Source organism: Cnephaeus nilssonii (assembly GCF_951640355.1).
Source record: "Cnephaeus nilssonii genome assembly, chromosome: 18".
In the NCBI taxonomy this organism is placed as follows: Eukaryota; Metazoa; Chordata; class Mammalia; order Chiroptera; family Vespertilionidae; genus Cnephaeus; species Cnephaeus nilssonii.
This window is the reverse complement of record NC_137089.1, coordinates 11,244,834-11,265,496: the sequence shown is the minus strand read 5'-3', so window position 1 is coordinate 11,265,496 and position 20,663 is coordinate 11,244,834. Positions and strand designations below refer to the sequence as shown.

At 48.4% G+C, this 20,663-nt stretch overlaps 1 protein-coding gene across 3 annotated transcripts in view; it reads right to left on the bottom strand.

Moving 5' to 3' along the window:
• The window catches only part of MATN2 (matrilin 2), a 116,090-nt gene that overhangs the window by 30,524 nt on the left and 64,903 nt on the right, over positions 1 to 20,663 (bottom strand). For all 3 annotated transcript variants that reach the window (XM_079796709.1, XM_079796710.1, XM_079796708.1), the window contains exons 5-7: positions 12,380 to 12,502; positions 5,250 to 5,372; positions 1,474 to 1,596 (exon numbers count right to left, since the gene is read on the bottom strand). In XM_079796709.1, the coding sequence (XP_079652835.1) occupies positions 1,474 to 1,596; positions 5,250 to 5,372; positions 12,380 to 12,502 (369 nt within the window). The remainder of the gene's footprint in view (positions 1 to 1,473; positions 1,597 to 5,249; positions 5,373 to 12,379; positions 12,503 to 20,663) is intronic.

The following is a 20,663-nucleotide window of genomic DNA, read 5'->3' as shown; positions in this document are numbered from 1 at the left end:
AAATATGAGTCCACCTGCAAGAGATTTTTCCCTGGGCGTAGTCAGCCATGGACACATTTACCCCTTAAAAAAAAAAAAAGGTGTGAATAGCAGAGAAGAGTGGCCAGGCCAGAAAACTTGGCCCTCTACCATATTGTGTGCATGTGTGGTCTAATGGAAAACATTCGGTCCGATTGCTTTTACATTCTGTATGTTCTCAGTTAAAATTCCCATTTAATGCCCGAGTGTTTCCAGGGTTTGCATCCTGGCAAGGCGGTGGGAATTATCTTCCATACGAGGGGCTCCGCTTCAAAGTATGGGCTCTGCAAACCACCTGACAGCGTACAAGGTTTAATGCTCATAAGAGTGAGTGTGTAAGCGGATATAGGCTATAAGCAGGATGTGGCGTATCTGGGTTTAGTTATATAGGCACCAGTGCTTTTCAAAAGAGATCTGCGGTCAAACCTTTGAACGCTCAGTCCTGTGATGTGGAACTGCTGTCCACACCTCCAGGAACAGGTGGGTGAAGGAACACCTGGGAGTACACACCCCTGCAGGGAGTTCCCGAGCGTTCTGTGCACCACGCTGTCAGGAGAACGCCAACTATTCAGTGTGTGTCTAAGTGTGGACTGACGAGGAAAGTACTTTTTGAAAACATTCGAAACTTGCATGCCTTAAAAAGGCCATCTCTCCAACAAGATTGAGCCATTCAAATAATGGCTGCAATTTCTCCAGGATGACAAATCTCAGAGAGACCCATGGACTCATTCATTCATTCCATAAACTGTGTCAGACCTTCAGGGGCCAAAACTTCGAGTTGTTGAGGATTCAAGAATGAGAAAAGGGTAGAATCTCTGTCCCTGCGGAATTTCCAGTCTAGTGGTCCCTCAGGTACAGTCTAGTCTGATTTAAAGGGATCCCCCGTGGGGGTCCATGCCCGAGATCCCCAGGCAGGCCCTTTGAAGTGCCAGCTAACAGGCATTTGAGTCACTCAGCACATCCTTAGTATCATCCTGCTGGTGCCATGTACCCCTGAATGGGATGGGGCTACCAGACTCTTATTTTTTTCCTTCTTTCATCTCCAAGGGGATAGAGCTGCAATTTCCCCCCTCTCAGCAGCTACCAAGTGCCTTCCCTTGTAGGACTGAGAGAAACCAGCTCCTGTTACCTCCTGTCTCAGGGTCCAGTCGTTACTTTCTCAAAGTCCCACATATATGTTGTGGGGGTAAGAAGGAGGGAGAGTGCACCCCCACTTTAGGCAGGCGAAAGCTTCAGCTTGGGTTTGACATTGCTAAATGAACCCAATGGGCAGACCTGTCTATTCCATCTCTAAAAACCATCCCATCACAGGATCACGAGACAACGGTAAAATAAAGGGCCGGATAATAACGGGAGACATAAATGCTGCGTGTATCTTGCTTGAGATCTGCCAGGAAAAGGAAACTTGTGGAGCTTTGAGCGGAACGAGCCCTTTGCCAACACCCAGGCACTTACTTCTGCAGGTTTTCTGATCTGGATTCAGGGTAAAGCCTTTTAGGCAGCGGCAGGAATAGGAATCATCCGTGTTAACACACTCGTGCTGGCATCCATGATTCGGTGAGGCACAGTAGTCTATCTCTGGAAAGAAGGAAAAATCGTATTAACAACAATAAAAAAAATAAGCAATAAACCTAGCATAGGAAAAACCAAGGAATTTTTCAGTCTTAACTTCACAATTTCCATATTTAGGAATATGGGCCTCAAGAAGAGAATTTTCTTTCTTTCTTCCTTCCTTTCTTCCTTCCTTTCTTCCTTCCTTCCTTCCTTCCTTCCTTCCTTCCTTCCTTCCTTCCTTCCTTCCTTCCTTCCTTCCTTTCTTTCTTTCTTTTTTTTTTTACAGAGAGGAAGGGAGAGGGATAGAGAGTCAGAAACATCGATGAGAGAGAAACATCGATCAGCCACCTCCCGCACACTCCCCACTGGGGATGTGCCTGCAACCAAGGTACATGCCCTTGACCGGAATCGAACCTGGGACCCTTGAGTCTGCAGGCCGACGCTCTATCCACTGAGCCAAACCAGCCAGGGCAAGAATTTTTTGACGTGTCCCAGTGGTTAGAGCGTTGACCTGGGCATCGAAGGGTCATGGGTTCGATTCCCGGTTAAGGGCACATACTTGGGTTGCAGGTTTGATCTCTGGGCCCGGTTGAGGTGCTTGCAGGAGGCAACCAATTGATGTGTCTCTCTCACATTGATATTCCTCTCTCTCTCTCTCCCCTCTCCCTCCCTTCCACCGTCTCTAAAAATCAGTGGGGAAAAAAATATCCTCAATGAGGATTAAATGTAAAAAAAACGACACCTGCCTTGATTCTGAGCCTTTACCTCCATCCCATCTGTCTGTCCTTTTAACTGGTCTCCATTTCCCAGTTCTTGCTCTTGTCCCTGCCAGGATCTGTCAAGTGTCTCGGTTCTGACAACTGGACTTTGCCTATTTCTTACGCTCACCGCTTTCCAAGGACCCCGGGGTCTCCGTTCTCTTACCAGTCCCCTCCCGAGGTCTGGCTCCCTGCCCTGCCCCCAAACATGGTGGGCGGGGAGCCCTTCTTCTAGGGGACACAGCTCCCTGCCAGACCTCCCTGAGTGCCAGCACTCTCCTCTGCCCACATGTTGGGGCGGCCCATCTCTGGGTCTTGACTCTGAGCCCAAGACTGTTGAATGGCTGGGCTCCAGGCCTCCGTGGTGAGACCTCACAGCTGGAGCAGCCCCTCCCCCGCCTCCCCGCCAGCCCTCCTCTCCAGCCCCCTGCCCTGCACCTTCGCCTTCCAGGCTCTCCAGGCCTGTGCCATCTCGGGGTATGTAATTCTCCACGTCCCAAGAGATTCTGGGACAGGAGGCATGTGGGGCCTCAGTGTGGGGGTGGGTGATGGTGAGGCTCTGGGGTTGGGGCTGGAGGAGGCAATGAGGTGGCCCAGCCGGGGAAGGAATTCTGTCCAGGCAGGAAGGAGGCTGGATAGATGTGCTTCCCTGCAGGCCTCGTCCCGGGGGGGGCTGCAGCCTCCCCACCTGTGCCAGCCCAGCTGGTCTCCTCCTTCCCTTAACTCCTGTTGGGGGTTTGTGTGCCCCACACGGTCAGCCCTCGGTCATATAACACTTGGTGTGGTGACCGAGCTGCTCCGTGTGCTGTGTCCCCAGCCAGCTTTCAGGGGAAGCCTCGGGCCAAGGCTTGAATTTTTCATGCCCTGTTAAAGTTCGCTCAGGCTCCTGGTATACGCTCCGCAAATACCAATTTAAAGTCTTTGAAGCCAGTATCATCTCTTTAAAGAATTTGCTCGGCACCAGGCCATTTGCCAAGGGGTTGATGCGGATGAGCTCATTTCGTCTTCAAGACAATGCTAGGAAATGAGCAATAGTATCACCCCCTATGAGAGCTGAGGAAACTGAGGCATAAAGACCTTGCCCAAGGTCACCCGGGGAAAAAGCAGAGGAGCTGGGATTTGAACTGAGGCCGAGGCTGCCCCTTTGAGGGAGAGGACTGACTCATCAGACCAGCAACCACCATTCCCAAGCCATTACCACAGTGCAGGCTGCTGGCTTAGAGTTCAGAAGAGTCAGGAAGAAGGGAGACCAGGAACAGAGCAGCACATTCGCTCATTTACTTATTCTCTCAGTGATGTGCTGGGTGTGGCTATGAGCCTCTCGGGCTCATGTCTTTGCACATCGTCCTCCTCCTGGCTGCCCCCAGCTCCTTGCCTTATTCTATTTTTTTTTTTAAATATATTTTATTGAATTTTTACAGAGAGGAAGGGAGAGGGATAGAGAGCTAGAAACATCGATGAGAGAGAAACATCGATCAGGTGCCTCCTGCACACCCCCCACTGGGGATGTGCCCACAACCAAGGTACATGCCCTTGACCGGAATCGAACCCGGGACCTTTCAGTCCGCAGGCCGACGCTCTATCCACTGAGCCAAACCGGTTCCGGCTCCTTGCCTTATTCATTGCTATTGGCACATGGTTGGGGATCCAGAAATGTATGGTTTGACGTACTGTGTCCCTCACAGTTCCATACTCCACACCTGCCTCCAGCTCTGCTGTTTGTAAGCTGTTGATATTTACTAGAGATTGGCAAGCGAGCTTATGTGTCAGGAGTTTGAGGGGATGCTTTTTTAAAAAAAAAAAAAATTGTGCAGGTATAATACATAATAGATGTATTTTAGAAAGATGATGAATACATGAACTTTTTGTAAATTGAAATCCTACTTTCTCATTGATGTCTGTTTTAGAGATGACTTATTTTAAATTGCTATTAAACTACACTTTTTAAAAAATGCTGGGCCCATCTGGTGTGGCTCAGTGGTTGAGTGCCGACCCATGAACCAGGAGGTCACATTTCGATTCCCAAGTCAGGGCACATGCCTGGGTTTCGGGCTCGATCCCCAGAAGGGGGCGTGCAGGAAGCAGCCGATGGATGATTCTCTTTCATCATTGATGTTTCTATCTCTCTCTCCCTCTCCCTTCCTCTCTCTGAAATCAATAAAAACATATTTTTTTAAAAACAAACAAACCAACCAATGATGGGCCCTAATACTTTAGGAATAAGCTTTTCTAAGGGGAACCCCTCTATGGGAATTTAATAGCCCACACATGATCGCTTAAGTGTTGGACATACCTTTACATTTAAAGGAACACTTTTGGAATTCTCTCGTAAACTCGTGATCTCCTTTAGCTCATAGATCTTTATGGTCAGATTTCTGGAGGCTGAACGTAATTCTGATTTGTGTGTGTTTAGTTCAAATCAAACAGAACTATGTCACTAAGACACAAAATGAACCGTTGGTTCCCTGCAGCCACCCTCCCCCACCCAGGACAACCACATTCAACTCCTTCTGGCTCAGCGATCTTCCTGAACTCGCGTGGAGTCGGAGCTGAAGCCCACAAGCCACGAAGCGTCAATGAAAGGGTTTCGTAAGCCCATTAACACTGCCGGGCACAGCCAGGCTGAGTCAGCGCGAAGTCCGCGTCTGACTGTCCCCACGCTCGCTCAGCAGAGGCTGGAAGAACACCCCCACGTGTGGTCTCTGGGGAGGACACCTTCACGAAGTGCCTTGGAGGGTGACACTGAGATCGCGTGGCGACCGTCTTAGGACGAGTTCAGAAAGGCCTGACAGAGGAGGAACGGCAGCCGACAGGATGGCACCCCTCAGCACAGAATCCCACGCTCCTCTATGTTTGGGAGGTTTCCATGGATACAGGGCCCAGCCCGACACACTTTTTTGGCTGTTGTCGGTAACTTACTCGTGCACGTTTTTTTGTCTGGATTAAGAGAAAACCCTTTAGGGCACCGGCAAGCGTAGGAGCCCTCAGCATTCACACACTCGTGCTCGCATCCGTGGTTTCCCGAGGCGCAGTAGTCCACAGCTGTACAGACGAAAACACAGAGTTTAAGTGGAAACACCAACTGGGGTAAAGGAGATGGTGGAATGGAAGCAGACTTACAAGAAATAGAAACAGGGATTGATATTGTTGCCCCCAAAAGGGTCTGAGTAAATAAATATGAACCCAAGGCCTCCCTCCCGCAAACATAAACACCAGGAGCCTAGGTCAGGCCACTTATACCAGAAGATAAGACATAGAGCATTGTATTTAAACGGTAAAGAAATGCAAATCAAGACAACCACAAGGCACACTTACATCCAGTAAATTGCAAAATGAAGGCTAAGCTAAAATCAATGGTGGCACCCGGGCCGGTGTGGCTCAGTTGGTTGAGCATCATCCAGTGCACCAAAAGGTCACCGGTTCGATTCATGATCTGGCAGAAAAGAATTCGATGGCTCAAGGCTTTATCACACTACTCAGAATGGCATGCAATTTTTTAACCTTTTGCACTCGGATGTCGAGTGTGACTCGACACGGTTAGCATTAGAATAAAGGAATCGAGAAAAAAACAAGCGAGTGCAAAGCGTTAAAAATATGGTTTTTATTGGTGAGAGAGAGAAGAAAGGAGAGGGAGAGACAGGATTCAGGCATTGCTGGGTCCTGAGACCTGGCCTGGAAAAATCCCAAGGTGTCACATCCCCCCTGACCTAAAGGCCGCTCACTGGGGACAGCAGATGAGACCATCAGTACGGCAGTAAACGTGGAGGAGCCAACTGCCAGGCATGTGAACCTAAAAGCTTTTTAAGGCCAAGAGAGTTCCAGTCCGTTCAACCCTGACATCCTTGGATGCGTGTTGGGGTTCTTTACATAACTCCCTTGGTTGCAAAATTGAAAAAAGAGGCCCAGTTTAGGGGACAGATGAAAGAAGGTGATTGATGTGTATAACCCAGCGATGCCTCTGTTATTCCAAGTCCTCATCTACGTCAACAACGTCCTCTCTTGGTCATTTTGTCTGAAATTTCTACTCTCTCCTTTACAAACAGAAGGAGTACAGCCGTTTCCCTTATCCACAGTGGGTACATTCCAAGTCTCCCAGTGGATGCTTGAAACCGCAGATAGTACTGAACCCCACGTTCACTGTTTTCTCCTATACATACATACCAGTGGTAACATTTAATTTATAAATTAGGCACAGTAGGAAACGAACAACAATAACCAATAACGAAATAGAATAATTATAATATTATACTGCAATAAAAGTTACTGCACTGTACTCTTGAGATGTGCTCACATGATACAATACCTACATATGAGATGAAGTGAGGTGAATGACGCAGGCATTGACACTTCATTAGGATACAACTGACCTTCTGACAATATGGCTACAAGTGACTAATGCGCAGGGCAGATTATCCAGCATGGATACGCTGAGCAAAGGGCGATAAATGACCTGGCAGAAAAGAATTCGATGGCTCAAGGTTTTATCACGCTACTCCGAATGGCATGCAGTTTTTTAAAAATATGTTTTTTATTGGTGGGGTTTTTTTTGTTTGTTTTTTAAAAATATATTTTATTGATTTTTTACAGAGAGGAAGGGAGAGGGAGAGAGAGTTAGAAACATCGATGAGAGAGAAACATCAATCAGCTGCCTCCTGCACACCTCCTACTGGGGATGTGCCCGAAACCAAGGTACATGCCCTTGACCGGAATCGAACCTGGGACCTTTCAGTCCACAGGCTGACGCTCCATCCACTGAGCCAAACCAGTTAGGGCTTTTATTGGTTTTAGAGAGAAAGGAAGGGAGAGGGAGCGAGAGAGACAGAAACATCTATGGGCTTCCTCCTGCATACCCCCTACTGGGGATCGAGCCCAAACCCTGGGCATGTGCCTTGACTGGGAATCGAACCGCTGACCTCCTGGCACATGGGATGACTCTCAACCAACTGAGCCACACCAGCTCGGAAGAATGGCATACAATTTAAAACTGATGAATTGTGAACCAATGTCACCCCCATAAATGTAATTTTAAAAAACACACTATCAATTGTTTATTTCTGAAACATTCCATTTAATATTTTCAGACCATGGCTGACTGTGGGTAACTGAACCCATGGAAAGTGAAACCGTGGATATGGGGGAAGTACTATAATTCCCTGGCTATAGCTCTTTGGCCCTCCAGATCACAAATTGCTAAGATCTCAGGGTCAAAGCCATCTTAGCGTGGTCAGTCTCGGCCACCTCTGAGGGAAATCCGTCAGCTGTCTTTAAGGATAATACTTTGGTGCGAGGAAATACAGCCTAAGATTGACAGTCTCTGATTTACAGTCTGGTCACATTCCAAAGTTTCCTCAGCAGGGATCAGTCTGCAAGGGGGTAGCATTGGCTGAAGCAGGGTATTTTAGAGAGGAGTATTTGGGTTTCCAAGCTTGTTGACAGAGTAAGAGAAACCAAACTCGTCATTTAGAGAAATGGTAGAACCAATTTATTTGCAATCCATCACTCAACCATAGCCCATGATTCAAAAAAAAAAAAAAATGTATGGCAAGTCCACTCTTTGAAAGATGAGAAGGGCAGCGGCTTCTGGCTTCAAGGGTTTACAATCTGCTTGCTCAGAGAAGATAGAAAATAGGATCAAAGTTACCCTGAAAGACAAGGCTGTCAGTAACCACCAGGTGAGCACATACAGCAGAAAATTCACCCTCAAAAATGGCCTTTGAAAAAGGTACCGTTTGACAGGGGCAGATGGTTACTAGACTCCCTACATGTGGCTACAACCCAAGACTCAGACCTTCACTCTCCCCTCACTCCACACTTCAGATACCCAGGAAGTAGTGTTGGCAGTAGTAGGAGTAGCAATAAATTGCCTCACTCTACATTATGGAAGAAAACACTGCGGAAGTTAAATGATTTCTGCAAAGACACATGACTAGCAATAGCAGGACTGGATGTGAGCCCAGGTCTTACTGTATTGAAGGTCCAGATGCCTTCAAAACAAACAAAACCACATAAACATTCAAAATGAAAAACAGACAGAAATGAACGTTTAGGAAGAAATGGGCTATGCTACTTCCTGACTGCGTCATGGTTCTAACCTCTCCCTTTGAAAACAGCACTCGCACGGTACCGTCGTGCGAGTGCTGTTTTCGGCTCCTCTCTTGACATGTCCCTACTGGTGACCCTTCCCGCCCCCCCCCCCCCCCCCGCAACCTCAGACTCACCTTGTCGAAAACTACTCCTTATCTTTTCTAAAAACCGGTTCCCATCACTTTTCCATCACTGTTGTCATCACTCAGAGTCACGGAAGCTCCAACTCAGCAGTCACCAGTGACTCTTCTCCCCCCCCCCCCCCCACCCTTTATTTATAGCACCTTCTTTCATCCTTAACTCCGTCCCTCTCCATTCCTCCAGTCGCTACTCAGACTCTGGCTCTTGTCCCCTCTCCCCTGATCATGACCAGAGACTCCCATGGTCTTCCCATCCCTCACCACCTTCCTCCTGGAACCCATACTGCAGTTCACCACAAAATTAAGTTTCCTAAGAGGAGGCTTTGCCTTTGTCACTCCCAAATACGAGTCCTTCGGTAGCTCTTTTTCAGAGGGGAAGTCCGTACTCTTTCCGTGATTTTCAAAGCTCTGAACAGTCTGGTTGCCCCTGGTATCTTAAATGTACTCTCCTACCTCACACCTGCAGGAATTCTCTGCTTCAACAGAGCTGGCCTCCTCAACTGTGTAAGTCAAGCTTCGGAGCCTTAACTAGCGTGATCATATAATTTATTGTCAATCTGGAACCCATCTGAAAGTGAAAGGGCGTGCGACTGAGAACTGAGCCAACAGGCACACACTGGGATGGTCCTGGGTTAGCTGGGATTTATGGTCGCCATATTCTTCACGTTCCTTGCTCATCTACATACAGGCCACCCCGGCCAGCTGCTGATGGCATTATTCCAGGGTCTCTCCCAGCCTTTGCTCTCCTCTCAATCTCCTGCTCTAAGTCTGAGAGCTGGGAGTCTCCAATTTGACAAGCCCCTCCAGATTGATATTCTCGGGCTGGGCTGCCTGTGTAGCTTTCCATTTGGCCTTCTCTCCCCCCTCCGTCCCCCCCCCCCGCCCCCGTGAGTCTCTTCCTGATCCACCAGCTCAAGGCTTGCCCCTCCTAGCGCAGCCTCAGCCCCCAAACTTTGAGAGCAAACCTCTACACAATCACTGTCCTTTGTGTCTCCTCTTCCTTGGACATCTGTCCAATTGCTACCCTTCCTTACTTGCCCGGATCTTCCCCACCCCAGCCATTCGGATGTCCCTTCTGTAGCCCCTGTTACCTCTGTCATTTGCTTTGGACTCAGCACAGCCCCACTGAGCAGGAACCAACCTTCTGAGAACTAGTTCAGTCTCTCTAACCAAGGCCACTGGCAACAAAGGTCTACTATCGCTTAATCATCTCACTCCCAGCCTCTAACAGGTCTGGCTCTTGGTTGAGGAGGAGGGTGACAGGAACACCTGATGGATGATAAGACCTGGGTCGCACATGGTCCCTCCCCTTTTCCCACCCTTCTGCTTGGACTGCCCCTCTGAGAAAAGGCAGACATTCTTAAATGCTGATAACATCTTAAATGCCATCTCTAATAAACACAGCCCACAACAGCTCCCTGGCAACCACGCATCTACTTTCATGCTTGCTGCTCTTCAATAAATGTCAAATTCCAGAAGTTATAGCATAATCCTCAGACACACAAAGGTTCTCTACTACAAGGGACAATTAGGCAATTATCTGGCAACACTCAGAGAACTGGGTTCCTCACTGCCCTCCAGTTTCCCAAGGACCAAGACAGACCCCTGCCCCAGCCTGTGGCCTCATTGCCCCCGTCCTATCTACTCACTGTCACCCTCACAGGCTCTGACTCTCCCTGTCCCTCCCCTCCCCGTCCTCTACCAGACACCCTCACCCTGTTTCTTGGTCTTATTCCCCATGGCCTGGTTTCCTTCTACCCTGTAGCACCCCAAGTTTCTACGCATTTAACAACTGGTAAAGGAGAAAGATAGTGTGACCTCATTTTGTTAAACATTACCAAAAATGTCTTGAGGTGGATACTTATATGGGGCAAAGTCTGGTAAAAAAATACAACAAACTATTAGTGATTTTCTCTAATCTGTTTAAGTTCCTCAACAAAAGTACGTTACTTGCATGATAAACATTAATGGAGCAAAAATCATAAGAGTTGGCGTTTCCGCCGAAACCGGTTTGGCTCAGTGGATAGAGCGTCAGCCTGCAGACTGGGAGGTCCCAGGTTCGATTCCGGTCAAGGGCACATACCTTGGTTGCGGGCACATCCCCATTGGGGGGCGTGCAGAAGGCAGCTGATCGATGTTTCTCTCTCATCGATGTTTCTAGCTCTCTATCTCTCTCCCTTCCTCTCTGTAAAAAATCAATAAAATATATTTTTTTAAAAGAAAGAGTTGGTGTTTCTTGTGTTGTCTTCTGTTTTGCCAGTGTTAATGGACGTGGTGTCCTGCCACCTAGCATGGTCACCACCAGCAGATTAAGAAAAACATCAACTCTAACGCTCAGGAGACCGATTCAGCCTATGGCCCTCTACCAAGGAGGCTTTCATCACATCAGTTTGTAACAACAAACAAACCCGATGCTCATCCCTCCCCTGCAAAGAGCAGGCCATCGCTTCTACTTCATGTTTTGTTGCTTTTTCCTTCCACATCTTCACCTAAGATCAAGGTACCTGGAAGATGTAAATTCTATGCACACAAAAAATTCATTAATTGTTTTGTGGGGAGCAAGACACAATAGGATAAGAACGAGAAAATGCAGGATTTAGAGTCAGAAAATGTAGGTTCCAGTTCTGATACCAGTGGAGTCCTTTTTCTTCCAGATGTTCTGCCTCATACGTTTTCAGTTCACTTTATTTAATGCCTACTATTTGCCAGGCACTGTTTGGTCATGGAAGGATGAGGCTGTGCACGTTTAAAGGGCTTTGCAGACAAACTGGGAGGTGCCACGGGGGATTTTCCAGCTGTTCTGCAGGTGCCGGAGGGAACCAGTCTCCATCACTGAAGAAATCAGGTGTCACCCCACCTCTCCGCCCTCTCACCCGGCTGTGGGATCGCCACGCGGGACACTGCTCAACTGATTGCAAGTTCCACGCACTGCCCTTGACATCCCGTGGCTGGGCTTCTGTTTGAGGCTACTTTTTGTTTTCCCTGGCCATGGTGTCTCATTACCCACAGCTGGGCTCCTGCACCTGGCAGTCGCCTGGCCTGCCCTGAGCCGCAGGTCTAGCACTTAGGCGGAAGGCTGCCCACGCCTTTGGGGTGCCACTCCGCAAGGCAGCACGTCACCGGGTGACCTTCTCACACATGACACATGAGCTATGGCTAAGTCAGGCCATCCCAAACACCCACTGATGTTCACTGGATGTAAGTCCGCCCAGTCCTTTCCAAGGGTTGCCGTAACAGACAACGATATCCTATATAATAAAAGGCTAATATGCAAATAGACCGAACGGCAGAACGACCAGTCACTATGATGCACACTGACCACCAGGGGGCAGACGCTCAACACAGGAACTGCCCCCTGGTGGTCAGTGCGCCACTCAGCCAGAAGCCGGGCTCACAGCTGGGGAGCGCAGTGCTCCCACCTCCAGGGCAGCGCTACGGATGTCCAACTGACGGCTTAGGCCCGCTCCCCATAGTCGGACATCCCTCGAGGGCTCCCGGACTGCAAGAGGGCACAGGCCGAGCTGAGGGTCCCCTACCCCACCCCCACCCCCACCAAGTGCACGAATTTTGTGCACTGGGCCTCTAGTTTACACAGATTATCATAAACCTGCCTTTTTCTGAGCACCCGGAATGAGAAAAGGCCAACGTCAGGCATGAATGAAGTCTTTAAAGTTCCAATTCCAACCACGAGACCAGTGCATTTAGCACTTTGCTAAAACTCACAGGAGAGCGACTGGGTATGGTGTGTGTGTGGGGGGGACTCCCCTCCTGCTTACTCTGCAGGCTAGCCCTTCCTCCCCACGCCAGGCTGCAGGGAATACTCACCCACACACCTTTTCCCGTCCTCCGCCAGGGAGTAGCCGCTGTAGCACTGGCAGACGAAGGAGCCCAGCAGGTTCACACAGAGCTGCTCGCAGCCGTGATCCTCGGCCGCGCACAGGTCCTGGACTGAGGCAAAGTCACAGCATCAGGACAGCCGAGGGCCACCCTCCGCACAGAGCATGCAACACGCAACCCCGCAGCACATGCTAAAATAACTTTCGAAAACATTGTAAGCATTCATATATGATCATAGGGGAAAATTTGGAAAACATAGAATAACCGATAAAAGAAAACCCACCTGTAAGGCCCCCTCCCCGCCACCTGCCCTTCATGCAATCTACTACCCAGAAGCCACCACTGTTCACATGTTGGCGAGTATGTATGTACACGTTTTTCCACCTCTATTAAACGCATCAAGTAATTTTAAGTTCACATCCGTTTTTATTCCCTGCATGCCCCTTAAAGTGCTCTGGAAACACTGTGAGCGGCTGTGAGTCCCCACGGGCAGGCGTTGCACCTGTCTGCCTCCAGTTCCATTCCTACTCTTGGAGAACCAAGTGCTTTGTAGTCAGTCTTGGCAATTTATACAGAATAATCTGCCGCTGTCTTCACCATTTTGTGAGGGAAGCTGAGAGGGCTCCGAGGAAGGCCTGCTACGCCACCCGAAACACGGCAGGTCTGAGAGGAGCCCCTAACTCACAACTCTGCCTCGGCCCCGATGTTCATCCTTCTCCTCATTGCACGCGTCCACGAGAAGGAGCTTTGAAAACCCTCTTTGCCAGGTATGTGTTCATCCCAGTGACAAAGGAGGAAAATGGGAAGCCAGAGGCGGTCCGGGAGGTAACCAAGTTTGCCAGGGGGAAATGGATGTATGGTTATTAGTGGTCAGTCCTATTTGGGCCAAATGTTTATCATATGTCCACACAGCACTGAGCCCTGGCTATTTACTAAAATGCAATGTAAGGATGCACTGCAGGCCCTGCCCAGTGTGGCTCAGTTGGTTGAACGACATCTCGTGCACCAAAAGGTTGCCGGTTCAATTCCCGGTCAGGGCACATGCCCAGGTTTCGGGCTCGATCCCAAGTAAGGGGGGTGCAGGAGGCAGCCGATCAATGTTTCTCTCTTATTGTTGTTTCTATCTCTCGCTCCCACTCCCTTCCTCTCTCTCTAAAAAAGTCAATAAAAAAACATATACAAAAAAAGAATGCACTACAGGAACGCATTTACTGCAGTGGAACTGGGACTGTATCAGAGGGTGAAAGGTTAAAGGGATTTTCAGTCTATCACTGCTTCAGTCTCTCCTTTGCACAAAAAGGCTGACAGGATGCCATTATTTCCCAGCAAGGAGAATGGCTTGGTTTCATAACCAGCTCTTCCAGTAACTTCACCATTAAAGTTGGGGGGGAGGGAGATCAAGATAATAAATGGATTGAATATATTTAAAATAATTTTCTCGGGTTAATATGACAGCTATGAATTAACTAGAAAGTTTGATTAATGCCTGACTCCAGTAGCTATACTTTAATGTAATTTCCTAGGTCTTTGAACTTTATAGTTTATTATGCTTTTAGATAAATATAAAACATCAAATTGATAAAAAGATAAAAGCTGATTAATTCATTACCTATTAAAAGCATTATATAATTTTTAAAAATAAAATCTACATCATAACATTAAAAATGCTTAAGTCTAAGATCCCACAAATAAGGATTCTGGTTATAAAATGTTAAAAGAATGTATTTTCATCCCAAATCAATAAAGTAGATTTTTTTTTTTAATTCTAGATGCAAATTCCTTTATCTCTTACCAGAATAACTGTACCTTAGATTTCCAATTGGGAAATCCAATGGAGATTTCCAATATAAGGAAAACACCGTAATCAAAAAAACTTCCGCTCATGCAAAAATTATTAAAGAATAACAAAATCTACAGCTAGTTCCAAGCGTAGGCCAGAGACCTAAGGAAAATCGGAATTATAGGACACTCTTCATTTATTCAATCAATAAAGCCCTTACTTTGTCCCAGGCACTGGGGATACCGGGGTGAACCAAACAGACAAAGGGGTTCCTGCAGTCACCAGCTTGTGTTCTAGGGGTTAGTAACAGGAAGATCTAGGAGGAGTGTTCCTGACTGAAAGAATAGCACGTGCAAAGGCCCTGAGGTAGAACAAACTAGCCCATCTGAGGACCGGAAAGGCCAGAGTGGGAGCGAGAGATAGATGCACCCTGAATAACTAAAAGACAAGATAGAACATGCTAGACACCCACACGAGAGACGCTGACAATACAGTAGCAGTTCAGAAAGGGGATTATTGCCCCCAGTCAAGAATGGACCCGACCCGGCTGACAGGGAAGCGTGAGAGCAGAGAAAGGGAAGTGGCCGAGGGACCGGTGTGAGAAACTGCAGACAGGGAGGACAGCAGGACAGGCATGGGAGTCGAATTTCACTCCCAAGTCCAAGGGAAGTAGCAGGAGGGAGGACCTGGAGGACAGCGACCCCGGATGGCAGAGGGCCTGGCCACAGGCTGGGTACTCCCAACTCCACCCGGCAGGCTGTGGGGGCAACTCGAGGTCAATTCCTTTAGAAAGACACCTCTCGAGTATCACAGCTCCTCTCCGCTCCGGGATGTAAAGGACTTCCAGCAGAGCAAAATGAAGGGTGCAGCCTTGCTGGGGAACAGCTGCAGTTTTCTGAATCTCAGGCTGAAGGGCCTTGGCTGGCTTGCACATGGGTGGGGACATTGACCTCTTGAAATGAGGCCCTTCAACTGTTCTTCAGAGCCGTGGCCTCGCCCACCAGCGGTCAGCGCAGCCCTGTGCGTTCCCTCTGGGCGAGGATCGCAGTGGCCTGCTCAGCCATGTCTTCACTGTCTCCCTCTAAGCGCCCTGATAGGGATGGGATGGGATGGGATGGGATGGGATGGGATGGGATGGATGGGATGGAATGGGATGGGATGGGATGGATGGGATGGGGTGGGGTGGGGTGGGGTGGGATGGGTGGGATGGGATGAGATGGGATGGGATGGGAGCGTCCTTGCATGAAGGCTCAGTGGCTGGAAAATGGTACCCAGCACACTGCAGCAACCTACCCCCTAAACCCCAAGCCCATCTTTAGAGGTGGGGATAGGTGCTCCTTGCCTGGGTTCCCCCCCCCCTTCTCTGCTCCAGCCGCTGCTCTGCCCGCCTCTCTGTGTCCAGTGGGAACCTGCCTCACAGTGGTTAGGGAGGAGCGGTGGGAGCACTGGTGACTGTTAGTCTCTTATTTATAAGGATCTGTTTTCACATTTTCTAACAAGAGCTTATGTCAAGAACTTTCATAACAAAGAAAAAAAATCCACACGTTACAAAAGAACCCCTTGGAATTAGCATTTCAAAAACAATGAACCAGGACCTTGAAGCAATGACCTCTTTTCCAAAAGTCTTTCCCCTCCGAGGGGTAGTTAGAGGCAATGAAATGCTTATTCCTTTCAGGACGGGACTGGGCACCCACCTTCGAATAATTGAACCTTCTAGACCAAAGTCCTCACAATCCTCCAAGAAGAAGGTGCCCTGACTGCATTTATTAACTAAGACCGCCAGCCTCCATTTCCTTCTTTAAAAAAAAAAATTATATATATATATATATATATATATATATATATATATATATATATACTTACTTTTATTGATTTCAGAGAGGAAGGGACAGGGAGAGATACAAACATCAATGATGAGAGAGAATCATTGACCGGCTGCCTCCTGCGCGCCCCACACTGGGGATCGAGCCTGCAACCCGGGCATGTGCCCAGACTGGGAATCGAACCGTGACCTCCTGGTTCATAGGTCGACGCTCAACCACTGAGCCATGCCGGCTGGGCTCAGTTTCCTTCTTTAAACAAATCTCAGAATGACTGCCGTCCTCGGTCCCCTCGGACACTCCGTGAGGGCGCTAAGGGTGGCAGGAACAGAAGGATCGTGGCTCGGACTTCAGAAGGACAGTCCCACAAACAGCAAGCCTGCCCGTTGGCTTCATGGCTGCGGCCTCTCATGCCGTTTCCAGGAGGCCGGGGATTTATGGCCACCAGGGATCTGTGCTGTCCCGAGGGAAACCATGGGATAAAATGAATTAAACAAAGACAACGGAATAAATACAGACTAGGTCCTGACAAAACAACTGTTGTTTTTTTGGCAGCGGTCACTTCCATTTGAAACAAATACAGATTTTTTTTTTTTTTCTTGGATGATTCCTTATGCTTTTGAAAAACAGCACTTCTTTTTCTCACAGCCTGGGAGGGTTTCACTGAAGGGTGATAAAACCCTGGGGGCGGCAGAAGCACTGGATTCGGAGCTGCCATTACCCTTCCAGATCTTCTTTACCTGATGACCCCCCCTCCCCACTCGTAGCTCACGACTTCAGTCCAATGTCACCTCCTCCAGGCAGCCCTCCCAGGTTGGCTGGACGCCTTCCTCTGACTCCCTGGCACCGTACACGTGGCTCTACTCTTGCTCCTCTGCATTTTCCTCAGGGTATTGGAAGGACCTGGTCGCAGTCTGTCTGCCCCACCGACACGTGAGCTTGGTCTGCCTCCGTTTGGATTCCCCAGAGCCTAGTCCCGTGTCCTCGTGCATGTAGCTGGTGCTCCAGACGTGTTCATCTGCTGAAGGAACAGTGGCCACGGTCCAGGCCCCTGCCTCCCAACTCTCGGATGTTCCTCAAGTCCTAAAAATACTCTCCTCCGTCAGAAGCGGGGTCATGGGAAGATGAGAGAGAAGGGAACAGCACTCCTCCCTCTCCTCATCTCGAGCAAGAGAGAGCCCAGAGCACAATGACATCGGGGAACCAGCCCCCAGCTGCAGACACCAGAAGAACGATCGTGGCAGCTAAGGACCCCGCTGCCTTGCTGTCTGCAGCATCCCCAGTACCTAGCATAGCGCCGGGCACATTGCAGGTGGTCAGCAGGTACTTGTGAACGGACAAATGAACCCACATCCATGCAACACAAGATCCTCCCTCGCTAATCTCACCTAGGCCATAAGCTCGGAGACTAACAGGATGTCTTCTCTTTCCTCAGGCTGCTGAATAAGACCATGCGCTTCATACAATAGGTGCTTAATGGACATTTGTTGATCTGACTTGACAGCCACCAGCCTATTAGAGGCCCAGGCCCCCACACAGTTTCTGTTACCACAATTAGAATGTAACACAATTTGCAATTGATTATTTAATGCCTCTTTTCTCTATCATATGAGGCAGTGGTTGTTTTGTTCAGCCTTTTAGCTCAACTATCTAGCAGGTGTCTGACATCTGGTCAATTTTTAAAAATATAGGGTGAGCCCCCCAAAATGTTTACGTGCTTTAACAGCTGATAGCTCAATTTTGAAAATGAAATATATTTTAATAATGCCTTTATACTTATTCAAAGTGTGTGTGTACATGTTTGGGGGACACCCTATATATTTGAATGAATGACTGAATTACTCAAATTTGTTCAAACTGCTAGAAAAACAACAGTGAATAAAACAGATTTGAAACATCAATTGCTCGATCCCTGTCCCCATGGAGCCAGTTCCTACCAACTCACACACCAGACTACACACCTCTTCCCAACTCCACAGTCATCAAGGCCAAGTGTATTTCTTGAAACCAGCTACGGTGGCAGTATTTACACCACAGGAATTGGTGAACATTACAAATCAGAGCTCTTCTCCCTGGAGATCTAATTGTTAAACTTTACCAGCACATCACTGAGAGGAGCCAGGCATAAACAAAAGCAACAGGTAAAAACATATATTGTGTTAGATGCTCTAGGTGCTGCAGAAAAAAATTAACAGGAAAAGGGAATTGGGAGTGTGGAGAGAAAGGAGCTTCTGTTTTAAATAGTGTGGTCAGAAGGTGACCTCACTGGAAAGATTGTTTTATACATGGACCTGAAGGAGGCAATATGAAAAAGGAGGGACTTGAACCTTGCAGGAGGAGATAAAGGGAAGTGATGTTTCCTTAGAAAGAGGGGCGGGGGGAGTAAGGTGATCAGATCCAGTGAAAGAATATTGCCTCTGGGGCCAAACCTGGCTGCAGCTGGGTGATTTCTATAAGATTTAATTTCCATAGAGGTTAAATAATTAAGTGGCGAGAACATCTTATTGCAGATGGTAGGTACTCAGCAGGCATTAGCCTCCTTTCTTTCTTAGACTGGGGTAAAGAAAGGCCTTGGTGGTGTGGGCGTAGTTAAGCATGGAGGAGAGGTGAACCCCACCCACATGTTGCCTACATCACAATTCTCATTAGTGTCCCTTTGTTGGCTGCCTATGAAAACCCTACACATGGACCTCAGATTCTGACTCCTTTAAATAATGTCATGTATCTTTGGCCAAGTTTTGGTTGGTGAGTTCTATTCTGAATTGATCTGATACAGCAAAGCAGGAAATTTTGAGTTTTATAACGAAAGATCTCACCAAACTCAAGCAATGCCTCGCCAGAGAGCAATCCTTAGCACTAGCTGAGTCAGCAAAATGTGCTTGTTTCTCTTAGTTCCTGGAGAAATTTAGGAGGGATGCTAACGGTGGTTGCTCAGCCCTCCCAGGTGCAATAAATCAGTGAGGATTTGACAACTCAGAGTCTAAAGTTGTGCTCAAATCCCTCCTCAGTGTGTCCCCCAGCCTCTCCCACGCACCGTAGATTTCAGTGCCTTCCTTCATTTGTGATCTCGCAACCCTGGCCTGGTGCCTGGGCCCAGAGAACTTGGACAACTTTCATCTGGTTACACTGGACCGGGAGCACGGGACAAAGGCTGTGGCCGCTGTGGCTGACGTCATCCTGGGTGAAATCCGAGGGCTTTTACTGACATTTCAGAATTTTAGGCAAGCCACATGGCATACTGTTGACATCAATGACAATTTAATCTCTCCCTTGGAGTTAAAGCAAAATGAAAACCCTTAAAGACATGCTCCTGCTGTTATTTATGCTAAGATGTAAAAATCAAAACTGGTCAACCACACCACGGAGGAGAGAAGAGTATTATTAGGGCTACTAAAGGCCCGATGCATGAAATTCATGCAAGAGTAGGCCTTCCTTCCCCCGGCTGCCGGCAGGCACCAGGGACCCGGCTTTCCCTTGCAGCCCTGGCTTCACCCGGAAGGTCGTCTAGAAGGATGTCCGGTCCAATTAGCATATTACTTTTTTATTATAGATTTTACTCGGTGGGAACCAGTGGGATCACCACCTGCTCAAACTCAAAAGCTCGTCAGTTACGGCTCCACAAACACAGGCAAAACCCAAGTCTGCGTTGGGGGGCCCAGTTCCCTTCTTTTATCGTGTCTGAAAGCACTAATCTTATTTTGGCAGCTGCAGCTGGATTTAAAGACCTTCGACAGTGACTGTGAGTCATCAGCCTTGTGCTTCTAGGCTGGGAGAAGCAAAACAAGCCCACTGTCCGGAGGAAAACCACCTGCCCGCCAGGCACACGCCAGCTGTGCTCGCGCCCTGCTTTCCCCCAGCGCTTTCATTCGTTTCCCACCAATTCACCTGCACGCTATCAAGGTTTCAGTTTTCTGTCGAGATTGGAAAAGAAGGGGGGGACCCCCAAAATAAAGCCTTACAACGTGAGTAAATCCGATTGAATTCAGTTGATCAGAATAATAAAGGTGAGCGAATAACGCCGTACTCTGGTAGAGAGCTTTGCAGTGTGCAAAGAGCTGCCACATCATCACATCCTTAGTATAAGCCTCCTACTGACGGGATCTCCCAGGGGAGATCTACTTTAAAACATTTAGGTTAGTGGTTTCCAAAATTGAGCTTACCTCAGAATCCCCTAGAGCAGTTAGTCAATGAGTTTGCCGCATGTGGCTCGAGAGCCGCAGTTTGCCAACCACTGCCCTAGAGGGCCTGTTAAAACACACATCCTGCCCATCGGTGTGGCTCAGTGGTTGAGCATGTACCTATGAACCAGGTGGTCTCGGTTCAATTCCCAGTCAGAGCATATGCCCGGGTTGCAGGCTCCATCCCCAGTAGGGGGCATGCAGAAGGCAGCCCATCAGTGATTCTCTCTCATCGTTGATGTTTCTATCTCTCTCTCCCTCTCTCTTTCCCTCTGAAATTAATAAAATAAAATAAAACACATTTCTAAGCCTCACTCTGAGTCTAGGATAGGGCCTGAGAATTTGAATTCTCAACAGGTTTCCCCACAACGTTGAAGCTGCTGTCGGGGGACCCCACTTTGAGAACCACTTGAAAATAAGAAGTCACAGAAGCTCTACAAGGTTCACACTCACTGCTCCCTGCCGTGTAATAATTCTTTCACAGCTGGGATTTC